Below are 17,856 nucleotides of genomic sequence, written 5' to 3' on the forward strand. Positions count from 1 at the left end.
TACGATTACGTTTCACCAATAACAAATGAAGTTAGGGTTGACCAAATTTAAGAAATTGTAAAAATTCGTCATTTTCCAGGACTTCAAGCTTTTTGCGCCACCTCTAACCCTTTTTCGATTGACCTAAAACTTTGTATATTCTAGTTTTTAGGCTATTCGCATATTTCTATGGGGTTAAGTTGGTGAATCGGAACACTTTGGAAAATAGGGCCACCCTAATGCGCATAAGCATGAATAGCTGACGAAAGCAGCCCCACGCTAAATTTCCTACCCATGTTGTTGATTTAAAACACAACAACAAAACAAAAGGTTGCGCTCTGTTTAGTTCATGAGATTTTAGATAAAATTTGCAAAAGAGTATGAAGAATCAGGCAAAAATTAAGAAATACTGAGAAAAGGGTCTACCATGATTTAATTAAAATATAGCAGAATATTTGTTTGTTTAAAAGGTAAAATCGGTCACATCTGGCTATTTAAAGGAGCTCTGGTTTATGAAAAAATCTTCATTGTGAGCTTTGTGAGTTGATTTGAAAAAAAAAAGAGAAAAGTAGGTACACAACAAACTTCTTTTCCACAAAATGTCGTATTAAAATGATGTCAGAATTTGATAAACAAGTTAAAACCAAAGATGCTAAAAAAAGTTGCTCCACAGAACAGGTTTTTGGATGAAATTAGGAAATAAAATAATTCGCGTGATTTATTTATGTTGTTGGGCAACGAGCTTCATTGCGATTATTTAGATGAAGCGAACACGCAAGTTTCTCAGAATATTTCACAAAAAAGTTTATATCAAAGAATCCAATAGTTTATTAATTAACATTAAAAAAAATGTTTGGCAAACTGGGCTTTAAGCACAACGGCCTTATTTTTATCGACGCATATGTATAACTTTAGACAGTTCTATTATAATATTTTGCTTAAACCTACATGTTTTATTCCGACTCCGAACGGCATCTGCAAGGCAGATGAGTTTTCACTGAGAGCTTTTCATGGCAGAAATACACCCGGAGCGCTTACCAAACACTGCCGAGGGGCGACCCCGCTTAGAAAAATTTTCTTCTAATTGAAAATCCTTATTTATAAAATTTTGATGTTGCTTTGCCCGTGGTGTGAACCCAGGGCATACGGTGTGGTAGGCGGAGCACGCTACCATCACACCACGGTGGCCGCCCTAATTAAAATATAGAATCGTTATATTAGCTCTTTTTATTTCGTTTTTTAATTGCCTTTAATTTGAATAATCAAGCATGCATTTTCCGCACACAATTTTTCTATTAACGCAGCTCGTCTTTAGAAATCACTTTCAATTAGATTGAGGCTTAATAATACAATACATTTTAGAAATAAGATGACCACATTTTACAGTAATTGTCACTTACTGCAACTCTACCTTCTCAATATACGGTTATTACAATTATTGTTCATTCCTCTTCACTTTCAATCTTTACTATTTCTCTATCTTTCTTTTCCTTCTCTTCATTTAATTCTATTTTTGAATATTTAAATACATCATACGTGACAACCACAGAAAGATAACTTAAACAAAAATTTAAAATTTAATAAATAGAGGCGTGATATACATACCTCCGAAGAGATTTAAGTCAAGCTTCTCTTCGACTTTTTATCACGCCTCTTTTTAATGAAACGGTTTTATTTAGGTTGACTTGACAGGCTGCACGGCCAGCGCGAATTTTGTAATTGAAATTTGAGTAACTTCCCGATAAGCTACAAGGTTGAAACCTGGAATATATTTCAGAACCCGATGAGAATGCAATAATAAGAAAAAAATCGCCGCTGGGTGACGCAAGGATCGAGATATTCACAAAACTCGTATTTGTGGTCCGATTTCGCTCATATTTGGAACACATAATACATACAAGAATAGAAAGCGACCTATGAAAAAATCGCCGCTAGGTGGCGCATGGATCGAGATATTTACAAAAATTAGACAATTAAACAAAAGCGTTGGGCGCGTGAAATTTCTAAAAATGTGAGGCGTAGCATAACCTGATTAAGGTTCAGTTGGTCTTGACTATAAATAGAAATTTTACACGTCCAGCGCTTTTATTTAATTGTCTGATAAACGTCCTAGATTGATGAGGAGTGTGTTGACTAGTACCTAGGACCTACCTAATTATTTTCTATCTTTTAGTATTATTACTACTTAATGTAAGTATTGTTTTCAATAAAACCGTTTAACTTAAACATTTTTTTAAAATTATTTTATTTAATTTTTAGTACAGTTTGACGGGAAGATCATTGCATGTCTAATGCCGACTCCGAACGCAAGGCATATGTATTTTCGCTGATAAGCTTTTCATGGCATAAATACCCTCGGGGTTTTTGTAAACCAATGCCGAGGGGTGATTCCTTAAAAAAATTGCTCTGATTGAAAAAATCGTTTTCTTAAGATTTTCATGTTGCTTTTTCGGGGTCTTGAACTCAGAATCTAAGGAATGGTAGGAGAGCACACTACCACCACAGCAGGACAGCAGCTATGCTATTTTGTTAATACCTTCAATATCTTGAGTTATGCGTAAAAACTGGGCTTTCGTACCTTGCCGCAGTCATTCCCCTGTAACATAATTTTCTTAAGGTTCTATAGGTTGAATGGGCCGGTCAATAAAAACCTTACACAGGCTGACTGTGTCTCTACTATTCTATAGAGAACGGTTAAAAAGTTCGAAATTCAAACTTAACAAAATTTGAAAATAGAAGAACGTTCAGCGTGGGTTTAATTTTTAAACTTAATGATTTAAAACTGAAACTAGTATATTTTATAAATTTCAAATCAAACAGATTTAGAATTAAAACCAATTTACCTTTAAATTTAGTACAATATGGTTTAATTTTTGATCCGTTGTAACGAAACTATTTTCACTTTTCCCACCTTTTTTGCTTCCAAATTTTTTTTGCAGCACGTAATTTTTTTCATAAAAGTAAATATTTCAATTTTTATTTTTGTCCAAATTTTTTTTTTTCAGAAATAAACTAAGTAATATTACTAGTACATATTTTCCAGCGCTTTTTGTCGTTCTCAGTTTCCTCACTGAATGTTTAATCAGTTTAGTTTTTGAAAACAATTCTAAACCTTTTGCTTTAATTTTTAATCTGGTATTGTACTTTCTTCTCGTTTCCTAACTTATGCTTCGGTTTATTTTAAAACAGAAAGCAAAATTTATTCTAAAAAACCTTAAGTACTTTGGCTGGTTTGGAAAGGGAAAAAACTTTAAAACATAAGTAAACCGATGAACGTTTTAAAGACTAAAATTTTTAAACGTGTAGACCTTTTTACATGTGTTATCCGATAGCTAAGAAAATGTGAGAGTGTTAGTTCAGAAAGAAATAAAATTTTTGAGATTTTACGGGGTTTTTCAACATTGGCGCTGTTTTTTTGAAAAGCTAAATTATATGGAGTTCACAGTTTTCTGGAATGCCAATGTAAGTAGTTTTCATTAAAAAGTCTAACTATAGGCCATTTTCAAAAAGGGTCTAAAATTAACGGACTTATTCCACTTTGAATGCACAAAAACAAGTGAATTTAGTACCGATTCTGATTTTTTGTCTCTTATTCACTTGCTGAGAAGGTAAAAAGTTTTACAATTTGTTGAAGCAGAAAAATTTGGTCCATATACAAAATGGTGTTGCTGGGCTACGTCAATGCTAGGAAAACCCCGTAAACAGGGAGACATGTGAGTATTTTCTGGGTAAATACTCACATATATCAAGTATTATTTATCTATCATACTGAATGTTGAAAATATCTATATTTCATCTCTATAAAACCGCAAAAACATTTTATATCAAGGTGCGAAACCCATATCTTTTTCCCGTGTCTTACAATTTTGAAGGTATTTTGAAAATTACTTGTTTTTACCGATTACTGTTCTTCTACTTCCACGAGACCTACAAGAAAAAAAGCACTACCTCCCATGTATTTTTGTGTGTAACACACAGTGTTATTAACATTTTTGTAAGTTATGCGAGAAATCTAATCAAAAATACGATCCTCATTAGTTATGCATTACAATAATTTTGGCTTTAATTATGAATAGACTTTTGATCGAAGCAACGTTGCAAAAGCGCGCGAAAATGTGAAATATTTGCGATATCGTAAGCAATAAGGAATTGCCAAGTCAGCATCTGTTCATTGGGTGTCATGTGAACAAATGTCAACTTATTTGTTGTTGAAGTTTGCTTTTATTGTGTGGTTTCTTGACGCCACGAAATGAAAAAAAAAACTTATTAAGACACAATTTTATTTCACACCTCATTTATGTACCTATTCTAGAAAATTTATTTGAATTTTAATAGCTACGATGTACATATATACATAATTTACAGTTTTTGAACTGAATTAAGTATTTGTAATTTTGTTTTTAGTATAATTTTACTTAATACTATTACTGCCATAAAAATCTTAGCTATTAAATGAGTTGCTAAAGACATCTTTTAGTGCAGTGTAGGGGACATGATTGCATTTTCAGCTGTGGTTTTACGGCTATGCTAAAATAAATTGTATTTTTAGCTTTGCGTTATTCTTGCTTGACATTTTCTGTTTTGACACCGCTCGACATGTTCACTAAATCATACTGTTATTTTTCAAAAATCGGTAAATTCGATGTGCTTTGTAAGCGGATTGGTTTAAATTTTCAATTTTCAATTTTCGCAAGAAGAAATGTAATAAACACTACCCACTCAGCATTTTGATGATTAAATTTTGAATTTCTCTACATATAAATAAGTACAATTTGATTACTATTTCTGACTAAATAATGAGTTATCATAAAATTGAACAAAAGAAATAATCAAATATGAATACTTTTGATGATCAAAAACTGAAAAACATTTTTCGATTACTTTTGGAATCATTTTTGAAGTTCTTTGATGATTAAATTTTAATATTTCATAAAAACCAACAAAAAGAATAATAAAATATGCTTACCTTTGATGATCAAAAACTGAATATAGTTTTTCAATCACATTTTGGAATCATATTTGAATCAAATGTGTTTACTTTAGTTGATCGAAAATTTATAGTCATCTTTAATTCAGCTTTCTGAATCTTTTCTAAGTATATCTGTTGACTGAGTAATGAATTTTTTAAATCATGAAGTTCAGAAAATATATGTACATATAAAAAAAAATTATTATTAAGACATTCTTCAAGACAATATAATGCAAATGCTGCTCGACCGAAGATTTCCCCAACCATTTCTCCACCTTCAATACAAAATTTTGTGATCTATTTAAACCCCAGATGGGTGAAACTCTCTTGACATACATATGTATGTACCTGGATTTGACTTCAACATCCCGGACCGTATCGTATTTTAAGATATTGACGATCATGCTGATGTTGGATGTTGTAGTCGCAGGTGTATATCGGTCAAGTTTGTTTGCGAGTGACCTGTAGTTCAAATAGCTCACTTACGCATGCTTTCTTCCCCTGATGAAATAAGATTACTTTGACATATCTTATTTTGAATGAGATATGAAGAATAAATGCATCATAATCGCATTCACAAATGATTCAAAAATCTCAACCAAAACGATTGACATATTTTCACGAATATGATCGGAAAATGACTGTGAAAAGCAGTCAAATATTCCTCTAAAACATATATGTAATACTTCTATATTGCTACAAAAGGCTAGGTACATTCCCAAACACAGAGTACCGACATATTGCTGTTTAAACGTTTTTGTTTTTGTATTCAATAATTTGTAATTTTGAATTTTTTCTTGTCACACTTATGCTGCTACAATCACAAAAATTTTATAGGCTGTCTTGTTTTGATTTCGAATTCAAAAAAACATTGCGAGCATTTTCTAATAGCAATATAGGAGTATTACATATATGCGTTTAAGGTACATTTTTCTCCCGACGATACATTAATTTTCGAACAGAAAATGCTTTTAAATTTGAACGTTTTTAATCATCTTGGGGTATGATATTTAAATATTTTCTGATCAAAATTTTCAAAAAATGCTGGCTGGGTAAAGTGCCCCAGTCCTTATACAAGGATATGCTTTTTTTTGTAATATATTTCAGGAAAGGTTTGGGCGCACTTGATCAAAAATGATGCATGCAAGTAAATGAACTGCTCAATGAGATGTCATGGAAATATTCAATATGGTCATAAGCTTCTATGGGGACTAATAATAAGCGGGAACTGTAAAGTACTCACTAACGATTATGGTACGCTATTCACTCAAATAAAATATTATGAATTGTTTCTGAAGATGCCGGGTAGCGTCGTATTTTGTAACTAAAGTTATGCAAATCAATTTCAAATTTTTTTCGAAAAATCGAGAAAGTTTTACAAAAATTTCGAATTTGGAATTTGGAGTTCAATCAATTTAAGTCTTAACCATAATGAAATTAATATTCAGGTGTTCTCATCCCGTTGAAGTTTTCCATTATTCTGACAAGTTCGGCATACATATTTAAGAGGTTTGTCTATCTATGAGTTCTACTACGATCGGAGTAGATTTTACTATACGCTTAAAAATATTATAACTATTTAAACCGCTTCTAGAATTGTTTAGCCAAAAAATATTGACCTAACTTTGTGTTTCCCAAGAGAATATAGAAAAAATTGTACAGAAAACAAATCTTTTGGTGAAACTTGTACGAAAAATGAAGCAATCAAAATTGAATACTTGTGTAATACAAGTAAATACTGGAAAATAGAGCTACCGAAAAAGTGAGGTTATGTTGTTGACATCCTTTATTATTACATGAGGAGTCTTAACAAAGTACGAGTTATAGGTCTCTCGAAACTCAAACTGATTTTTGACAATTTATTTTCAGAAAAGCTTCTCTTTAAGATTTTTCTCCATACAATGTTTGACACAAATCTTTTACTGAAATAGCGTTCGGAAAAGAAATGGTCAAAAATAATTTTGAACTTTGAAATACCTATTTCTTACACTAAAATGTTTGTTGCACTAGTTCGAAACTGATTAAATATTTGGAATTTTGCGAAAACGTGCTTGCAATCGGTTTCAGGTACGAAATTCATAGTTTTTTTGTTTTAAATATCAAAAAAAAAAAAAAAAATGTTCACCAAATTTTAATAAAATGTCCACTGCTATTTTTCTTCTCGCTGCTGTACATAAATTCGAATCACCAATTTCAAACTTATAAAAATTAATACAAATCCATACATATTACTTGCGAATTATTTAAAGAGCCTGGCAAACTTGCCATAACTATTTAACTATGTAAATAAAACAGCTGATCCAACCAAACTTGTGGAAATTAACGTAATTGACCAATTGTGCCATATACCGTATCATAACGCCCATATTTGGATAAGTTTTGACTAAGTGACTTATTAATTGTGTAATTTTTTATTATTTTTTTACATTTTCTTCTTTTTTATGAAATGATCACATTTTTTAGGTGAAGGCACAAATAACTGATGCCAATAGATATGGTAAGAAAAATATGGTTATGACTAAAGCATTATGACTATGTCAATTTTGCGAGGGTCTTCAGTTATACCCGTTTATGAGACATCAATTATTGATCGAAACTGTTTGAAATTTGATGATATTTGAGCGGTCGTCTATTTGGATAACTTTTTCTTGATAACATTTCTGAAAAAATACACCTATTCAATTATTTTGGGGCGAAACATTTTTCTATAGACCCACTCTAATGAACATTGTACATTAGACTGGGTCGATTTATTAACCGATATCGCGCCATCAATTTTTGACAGGATTAAGGCTCAGGAAAAAAAGTTCCACTACGCATACCCAAAAAAATAATTTTCGACCTTCGAAATTTTATTTTTTGACTTGTTTTCGACTTTGATTTTTAAGGTTTTTTACATGACCTTAGTAGGTCATTTCATTGTAAAATTTTCTTGTATATCCTATTATATATATATATATATTTATTTTTTTTTTTTTTTTTCAAAAAACTGTTATCGATAACGTTTTGAGCGGACATTTTTGGGTCGGTTATTTTTGGGTATACATATGAAAATTTTTTTAGTAGGTCATGAAAAAAACCTTAAAAATCAAAGTAAAAAAAAGTCAAAAAATGAAATTTCGCAGGCTCGTAAATCATTTTTTTGGGTATGCGTAGTGGAACTTTTTTTCCTGAGCCCAAATCCTATCGAAAAATCGATGGCGCGATATCGGTTAACTTTCGTCCATACAAGTCGACCCACCCTATTGTACATGCATACAAGCAATTTTTTTTTATTTTGTCTTGAAATTCGTTACCGTTTTTGTTGATGTAGCACTTCGATTTTTTTTTTCTTTTTTCATTATTGTTAAATAGAAATTTGAGCGTTTAGAATATTGCTTTAAGTTATTGAAGCGTTTGAATAAAAAAAAATATGTTTACATCATATATGCACTACTCCTACCTATATTGCTACAAAAGGCTAGGTACATTCCCAAACATCAGAGTGTCGATATATTGCTGTTTAAACGTTTTCGTTTTTGTATTCAATAATCGAATGAACCTAATTTTGAAGTTTTTCTTGTCACACTTATGCTGCTACAATCATGATACAAAAAATGGAGGTAGGGCCATTTAGTGTGACGTTATCCACTTGACTTTTGCGGGGACAATGACAATTTCACCAAAAACAAGCTACCAGATTGAAAAATTTTAAGAATTTTTCTAATTTTGATGGATTTCATTTTAACGAATATGAATAAATTACTTTCATAGTTATTTTAAATAAAAAAGAAAAAAAAAAAAAATTAAAATATTTGAAATATTTTAATACGAAATATCAGCCTAGAAAAGAAGGGTTTTGATAGGTTTTCTTCGAGCTCCCGAAAATTGTTTTGGTGGGAGAAACATGGATCGGGGTATGCAAAGCAAGAGAATATAGCCTTCTTAAGTGTCTCTACGTTTGCTCAGAACATTTTGACAAAACATACACATTTGTCAATTGCTTGCTCAAAGAAGGTCTTTATAAACCGACGCCGCAATTGCCTGATAAATTGGCTACAAGTCCACATTTTTCATTTTTTTATTTATTGTATAATGGAAGCGTTGCGCTTGAGGAGGGAATTGTTAAATCATTTTTTGGGAGAACATTACCCTGTAGCTCTGTAGGTTAGCCACTAGTTATGAGAGTGTTTTTGCCCGTTGTACCAGGGGTCACCTTGGTACAGCCCCGCCTATACACATTCTGTACCCTTTTAGCGTTGACATAGATGTGCAGACTTTGGAGGTACACTTTTTCACAACATGCCTTGAGAAATATCCACTGTAGGGGCATGATAATAGAGTCATGCTAGAACAACAGGATTTTTCGTTTTTTTTTTTTTGTCTAGGGGTCAAGCTGCCATAAAGATATGAGTCATTATCCACTATTTTTCAATAAAATTGCATGTTTTACTGTATTTTCAATAGATACATATGTATGCACATAAATCGTGCTAAAGCATATTATTATTGTCTCAGATGACGCTTGCGTTTTCATCCTAAAGGAAATTTCCATTCCGAAAAACCACAATTTCACCTTAAACAGTAAATGTATGGCAACGCTTATGGCAAAACAACAAACATTATGAAACTGCAAAAAATCCCCAAGTATGTCAAAAACTTTTGAGTGGAACAACCTTTTTTTTGTAACATGGCTACAATCACAAAAATTTTATAGGCTGTCTTGTTTTGATTTCGAATTCAAAACACATTGCGAGCATTTTCCATTAGCAATATAGGAGTATTACATATATTTTTTACATTTATTTTAAATGAAATAGAACCGGAAAAAATTTATTTTTTAAATAAATTTGTTTTATGAAACTGATATAATAGCAGGCACCTCTGATAATGGTTATGTTAAATTTTAAATTCAGGAGATGAGTTTCGACATATTTTTTAGGCACGCAGTGGGATTAAAGAAAACTTAGAAATTATAAGAAATAATTATATTTTAACTTTTATTTTGTCACACGTTGCATGAGATAAAAATCAAGAAACAAAAATTGATATTTTAAGGGTTAGTTAAAAACAATTAAATATTAAACTATATTACTCACTATTTGCTTAACTAAAGATAAAACACTTAACATAAACTGCAAATGTATTTAGGTATTAGGAGTTTAAAAATTTTGCACTGATATAGGTTCGCATTTAAAAATAAAATGTTATAAATTTTTGCTAGATTCAAACACTTTCCTTAAGTATGATTTTCAATTAAAACAAACAAGCAGGTTTTCCTTGCACTCAACCGCTATCTTTTAAACCTAAAATAAATGTTTTTCATCACAAAAAATACTAACTTTTTCACAGTAATTTCCAAATAATATAAAGTTAACGTTTTCTTTAATATTGTCTTTTCTATTCTTCGTTCTAACAGTTAAAATAATTATAGATTTATTCTTCCATATAAGTAATTTTTTCTTCAACAAAAAAACTTTCTAGTAGAACTCTTTTTTTTCGCGTACCGTACGCGATCGCGTCTCGAAATCAACTGAATTCAATAGCAAATTTGCGACACAAGAAAAGTTAATGCAAAGTAAATACTAATATATACAAACTCATGCAAATGTGCTCCGTATAGATGATTAACAGATATGTACATATGTTTGGCAGGCAGAAAAAGTTAAAAGCAAAATGTGCAAAAAATTAAAGTAAACAAATGTAAGCATTTGAATAAATGATGACGCCGAATGTTAATTTTGTATTAAAGAACAGTTTTAGAGCATTTCTCCGCTAAGTTTAACAGTAGTTGAGGGAGGGCGACTGAGCAAACTAATTTAACGAGCGCATAGCTAACAGTAATTGAGCGTGAGTAAGCAACCATGCGACAACTTATATGTATGTTGTTATGTAGACAGTTTGAGACAGGTTGAGTTGGCTTATGAAATTGTTGGGAAGATCGTGAGTTCGCGCCCCATTCACCGTGCGTGCAGTTTTAAGTAAATGCGTAATTTATAATTTTTTTTTATTTAACTTAATTTGATTTGATTTAAATTTAGTTTCTTTTTTTTCTGATATTTACTAAACCTTTTTTTTAGGTTTTGCCTTAATGTATTTTATTTTAATACATATCATATTTTTAATTTAATTTATTTTATTTCATTTTTCTTATTTTATTTTATTTTGCACACCGCCCTCGTGGTGTGGTGGTAGCATGATTCGCCCACCACACCAAATATCCTGAGTTCAAGCCCCCAGCAAAGCAATACCCATATTTTAGAAAACATTTTATTCAATTAGAAAATTTGTTCTAAGCGGCATCGCCCCTTGGTAGTGATTTGGCAAATACTCTGGATGTGTTTTTGCCATGAAAAGCTTCTTAGCGAAAAATCATCATCTAACTTGCAGATGCCGTGCGGAGTAGGCATAAAACTTGTAGGTCCGGTCCCGACAATTTGTACGAAAAATTAAAACGACGCAAATTGGAAAAGAAGCTGGGCCTGAAATCTTCTCGGAGATTATCGTGTGTTGCATTTTTTATTTTATTTTATTTTATTTCACTTTACTTTTAGTTAAATTTATGTACCTTTTATTTATGTTTTATGTTGTATTTCATTTAATATTTTTTCAACTTTTTAGTTCCGGTTTCTTATTCTTAATATTCATGTTTTTTGTTTGTTTTTTTCCCCTTTTATTTTTATTTCATCTGATTAGTTTATTTGTGTATTATATTTATTTTATTGCAGTTTATTGAAGTTTTTCCTCTGTCATTTAAAAGTCATAAAATACAAGGGTAATTGCCATGACGAAATCAATATTCAGGTGTTCTCATCCCGTTGACGTTTCCCTTATTCTGACAAGTTCGGCATGCATAATTTAGAGGGTTGTCTATCATACATAACTGCCTTTGAATTCTACTACGATCGGAATAGATTTTACTATACGTTTAGAAATATAATAACTATGTAAGCCGCTACCAGAATTTTTTAGACATAAATATAAACATAACGTTGTATTCCCCAAAAGATTATAGACAACATTTTGCAGAAAACTTAACTTTTTGAGGAAATTTGTAGGAAAAATTCAGCAATACAAATTTAGTACTTTTGTAGTACAAGTAAATACTGGCAAATAGAGCTGCCGAAAAAGTGAGGTTATGTTGTTGACATCACCTTTATGATTTCATCATGGGTAATCGCAAAGATAGGAAAGCTTTGTTTTTATTCATCTAAGCTTTTTAAAACCATTATTATTACTATTTCTTATTTTCCTTCAATTGTCTTTTGTTTCAAAAATGCTAATTAAGCCGCGTCACACCTGTACAAGTATGAATAAACATATTGTTAAAAGCCGAGCGTGTGGGTAAACAAATCTGTTGCCCTCATCGCTTATGATTGCAAATTACAAAAAAGTTATGCGGAAAACGCATAAATTGTTTTTATGGCTTATTCGTTGATTTTAATGGAGCTGCCCTATTCTTCATATAGTAAATTTGTTCATATAGCTAAGCACGTATGTAAGTACTTGAAGTGTCTGTTAATTATAGAAAAAATTGTTTTCGAATGACACAATTTATAAAAATATGAAATGGTTAATATTCTTGATCTATTGTCAACATCGTCAATGATGAATGATTCATGCAGCCAAAAGTTACACATATATCAGTCATCAAAAGTAAGTATTTCGTGACTGTGAATTTCTGAGTCCCATTTGTCGTTTATGAAGTTGTAAGTATAGTGATTGTGTGTCCTGAGTTCTAATCCTATAATTTCATATATTTTTTGCCTACACTCATGGAACTCATTTAAAAATTTACATGTCTCTTAAATCAGGGTCTCTCCAAATGAGAAACAAGAGCGCCCGAATTTTAGTTTCATTTCTCTCAAAAAATACTAATAACTCTAATAACTATTTATTAAGTTTTTGATATTAAAATAACATTTTAACTACCACTTAACCAACATAAAACTTATTTTAAATATATGTATTTTCTTTATATATTTATGACTAGCAGATCCGGCAGACGTTGTTCTGCCCTAAATTTGGTCTATCTGCATACGTTTTAATAAGCTTATTCCGTCTAACTCTGCCCTCCCCCCTCTACTTTTTCCTAATCTTTGTATTCACACCTCCCTCCGTATTTTTCGCTTCATCTATCTCCATCTTCCTCTCATTCTACCTCTTTCTCAGTCTCCTTCTCCTTATATCTTTTCTCTTCTCTCAAGTTTTTCTCATTCTTCTTGATATCTTATTGCCAGTCCCAGATGGTGGTATGTATTTTGTTCCAGTCCCATTCCAAGTCTCAGTCCCAGTCCCACTCCGAGTCTAAGTCTCAGTCTCAGTCCCAGTCCTAGTCCTAATCCCAGTCCCAGTACCGTGCGTTTGATAGGCATATTTTATAAACGAATTTTACGATTGCCCCTCTTCACATTTTGTGTGAAATCTCCGAAATAATTTGAGATATTGAAATAGATCTCACATCACAATGTAGTACTCATTTCTACCTTTCGTTTGACACCCATGTTGGAAAAACTAATTTTGGGTCACATTTGGGTCAATAACTCTGGAACCGGATAAGATATCCTGATGACAGATGTCTAGTAATATAATTGTGAAGGTTTCATTCAATTCAATGGAGTAGTGTTTATGTGTGGTGGGCATAATGGTAAAAAAAAACAACATTTTTGGTCACTCTGGGTCCACATTTTGGCAATAACTCGGGAACTGGGTGAGATATCCAAATGAAGGTTATCCTAAGTTTTAAGTTAGACGTCATGTGATAGAATGGTGAAGTTTTAGTAGTTTTTACGTGATGACCGAACAATCATACAGACAGACAGACTAAAAATCTTAAAAATTGTAGATTTGGGTTCCGTTGGTACAATAATATTTCTTGAATATCTTCAATGCACAGACATCAACCTGTTACAATTTTATTATATGTAGAGATAAGAATTTTGTTGAGAGTATAGAAATATTTTTAAAATGTTGTTTACATTTCGTGTACTTGGTTTTTAATATCACGTAATTAAAGGTATATATCTATGGTATATATATACCAAAGTATTTGCTAAAAGATAGAATAAAGAAACTTATCACGCCTTAAATAATGGCTAAGTAGACTAGCAATTTTTGCAGCTAGAATAAAATTGAAATTGTTTGAATATAAATATTGTTTGTGATTTTGTTTTGTATACTTTTTTTTGTTTTATAGCATTTCAATGGGTTGGCGGAGCAGATGTGGCAATGTAAACAATTATTGCTATTATTGCGTGCTCCGCCTACCACACCGTATGCCCTGGGTTCACACCCCGGGCAAAGCAACATCAAAATTTTAGAAATAAGGCTTCAAGAAAATTTTTCTTCTCGGCAGTGTTTGGCAAGCGCTCCGGGTGTATTTCTGCCATGAAAAGCTCTCAGTGAAAACTCATCTGCCTTGCAGATGCCGTTCGGCGTCGGCATAAAACATGTAGGTCCCGTCCGGCCAATTGTAGGGAAAAGCAAGAGGAGCACGACGCAAATTGGAAGAGAAGCTCGGCCTTAGATCTCTTCGGAGGTTATCGCGCCTTACATTTATTTTTTTTTTTATTTTATAAATAGATTATCAATATTACAGTTACATAAGAACGAAACAGTTGCCAAATGAGTAATGCGATTATTATTTGAAATTGCAAAATTTTTAGAACTAAAAGTCACCATGTCACGACATCATTTTACTTATGTATCTGATATATTGACGTATCAAAAACTTTCATACGTTTATATATACCAATATATATTGTAAATAAAAATTATTAGTAAGCCTTTGGGATTTACGGGATATGTAAACATCTAACTACTGATTCATAAGAAATTCGGAAATAAACTTCAAGTTTTTTTCCACTCCAAGAACACCAAAACATTAATAATATACATAATAATAATAATGAAAATATATATATAAGGCTCTGATTTCTCATTCATAGAAAATTGTAGTTTATGGGCTTAAATTAAATGGAATAAAAGTGTGGGTTCTTCGTTTTTGAAACTCAAACAAGTACGAAGGCGCTGTTGGCCACTGTGGAAGTATCCATATCTAATTTTGATTTGTTCCACAAGTTAGAGCACTTTTCTACCTCAAAATATTTTGCTGAATTTGCTAGCAAAAAGAAGATTTTTCATAAATTCACGATGTTATTGCACTCCTACAAAAATTTTATCTTTATACGCACATCTTTCTCTATATGTAAAAGTTACCGCTCTGAAGTTGGCAAGTCAACTTTTACTTTCGAAAAAATTAACTATTGGTCAAGGCGAATCCATACTAGGTGGAGGCAAAGCAAATTCAACCAAAGAAAAATTTCATTGATTCCGATTAACTGACACATTGATGTACAAGGCGTTGTATGGAAAATAATCAAGAAGAAGCAATCAGCTCTTGGGATAACAACACCTGGTACTGAATTCGCCTTGATTATTTCTTAGCAAAACCAGAGTTTCCGGGTGAATTTGTTCCTAAAAATCTTTAGAACATGATAGTAGAAATTTCTTAAGAACTGCGTGCTGCTTAAAAAATATTTGACAAACGAAAATTTTCTTTAGCATTTTGTATGGTTTTTTTGCTTTTCTTTAGAACTGCATACGGCTCTTAAAATCAGTCTTGACAACGTCAGAGAGGCCTAAAAATGCCAATCTATCTTTCACCCCAAGATAACAATGAGAAATTTTAAAATAACAGATTTTCGCCATCATTTGAATACCAGTTAAGACAGAGATTTCTGCGGTCACATGAACAAAGTAGTGAGTGCCAAGACCGAAAGTTTCTCCTTGAAATTAGCTGATGTATTGGTATAATATTGACATCGAGTAGCTGAAATCAGGGTTGTGTGATTTTTATTTGAATCACTCACGAATTCAAAAATAAAATGTATTTTTTATTTGAAAACGTTTTCAAATCAAAAATAATTTTTATCTAGCATTTCGCTGTACATATACACTTATTTTTGTAAATATCAATTTTAGTGCTATACGAATCTTAATTAAGCTCTACTTCTTGAATAAATGCACGAATATCTCCTAAGATATTTGTCTAATTGAAAAACAATATGAGGAGGGGTGTTAGGGCGACAGAAGATATTTAATGGTCTAAAACCCATTTTCGCAGTTGCACATAAAGACAGGTAGGTTGCGTAGTACGAAAATGGTGTGCTCTTCTTTTTTTGAAAGTTTATAACTTCGCAAAATCTCAGGCCCAATAGAATTTTTCTTATTTTTACCTAGGTCTGATCGGCCTAGCCAAACTGTCTAGCATAATCGGTTCGTTAGCGCCTAAATCTATTTATAGCTAGGGGGGATCAGCTATGACGAGGCCATACAGCTCGCTATGCTATAGTGGTCCTATCCGGTCGTTTCCGATACAGTTCTAGTCTGAAACGAATACACATATACTTACTCACCGTAGTGTAGGCAAAACATCGATAGTTTAGTTCTATCCATTAAGTAGATTTTTGGTGAGAAAACAATCGATAGTTTCGATAGTATCGATAGTTATTAGTAGAAATAAAGCATTCAGAAAACTTGATAATGAAATATAGAAAAATTATTTTTAAACAAAAGTTTATTTAAATCGGATCCTTTTTGAATGTAACAAACAAGTTAATGACAAATACTGTATTAAATATACACAGATGAAAAGTTATGTTTCACAGTAAAATGAATTAATCTGCCTACTGCCAAAATATTTCAGAGATAATCACATATTCTAGAGCAGTCTTGCATTATCGACTGTAAATTTGGCGGATATGGTTTCAATCAATGTATTTGATATTTTCCTTTATAAATAAGATTTTATTCAAATTAGTATCTTTCAATCTGTTTCTTTTTTCACTGTGTATGTGGCCGGCTTTCGAAAATATGCGCTCAGATGGCATTGATGTTGCGGGAATGCATAAATACTTGTCAGAAAGTTTCCTCAAGCCATTAGAAGAAGACGCCAAATATAAGAGAGGACATTGGTCTTTATCAATAACTAGTTTCTCTATATATTGCCCTAGGTCTATTATTGCATCGCTAGGAGGAGAAAATACCACGGGTGGCAAACTTTTAGAACATACGGCTGTTATATTTTTTACTGGGGTATGGCAATGTTTTTTATTAGGTAATTCGCTTGCCATCATGGAACTGTATTCTCTTTTTGTAATATATTTACAACTTTGTCTGCATCGGTTTGCGTTTTGAATTTTTTTTCTTAAACCTTGCATCGAGAATTGTTCCTAGTATCAAAGCAGTGAGAGCAGGTGGGGCTTTTTTACAATCTGCAAGAGCTGCTGACAGTTCCGTTTTTACTTTAGAAATGCGTTCCGTTCATATAATATGAACTGTTCCATCTAGTACATACTTGTTGAATTAGTTTCAGCTCTTCCTTATAGTTGAGTCTCTGTATTTGACGTAATTTGTCGGAAGCTAACGTACTTGAACGAAAATATGTTACCAAACTTTTACACTTTTTTAAAATGTTTTCAAAATGTTTGCTTTTAAAACTGTCCTAACCTACTAAGTTAATTGAATGCTCAAAACATGGTAAGTGACGAATTTTAAGAATATCTGCAGTCTTAACCATTATAGTGGCGTTATCCGTTACAATCGCTACCAATTTGTTTTTTTAATTTTAAACTCCTCTATTACCGAGTCTATTACCTGGAAATAAGATTTTTTACATCTACATATATTTGCGATGTGGCTTCCCTCAAGTTTTATAACTTTTAATAGCGGTGATAAAATATTTTCATTTTTAATGACAAGGCATGTGACAGCCAATATACCCTCATTTGATGATGAAGTCCAGATATCAGTTGTTCTAGCTGAATGCTTTATCTATTCGTTTTTTTGTTATAGAATTATCGCCATAGTATATATCCCGATTTAAGAAATCTTTGATTGCACTCTTCTTTTTTGGCACAACTGGTTCA

General features: G+C 31.9%; 1 protein-coding gene across 4 annotated transcripts in view; it reads right to left on the reverse strand.

Annotated features, from left to right (window-relative positions):
• The window catches only part of Swim (Secreted Wg-interacting molecule), a 32,932-nt gene extending 22,462 nt beyond the window's left edge, over positions 1–10,470 (reverse strand). For 2 of the 4 annotated variants that reach the window (XM_067774210.1, XM_067774209.1), the window contains exon 1: positions 10,270–10,470. Coding sequence is in view for 1 of the 4 variants with exons in the window: in XM_067774208.1 (XP_067630309.1) it covers positions 10,027–10,059 (33 nt within the window). In the remaining 3 variants the exon portion in view is untranslated. Of the gene's footprint in view, positions 1–10,026; positions 10,075–10,269 lie in introns of those variants that run through there. The other 2 variants (XM_067774208.1, XM_067774211.1) reach the window with 2 other exon arrangements.
• Positions 10,471–17,856: the final 7,386 nt, after the last annotated feature.

The sequence above is a fragment of the Eurosta solidaginis genome, chromosome 3, assembly GCF_040869045.1.
Source record: "Eurosta solidaginis isolate ZX-2024a chromosome 3, ASM4086904v1, whole genome shotgun sequence".
Taxonomy (NCBI): domain Eukaryota; kingdom Metazoa; phylum Arthropoda; class Insecta; order Diptera; family Tephritidae; genus Eurosta; species Eurosta solidaginis.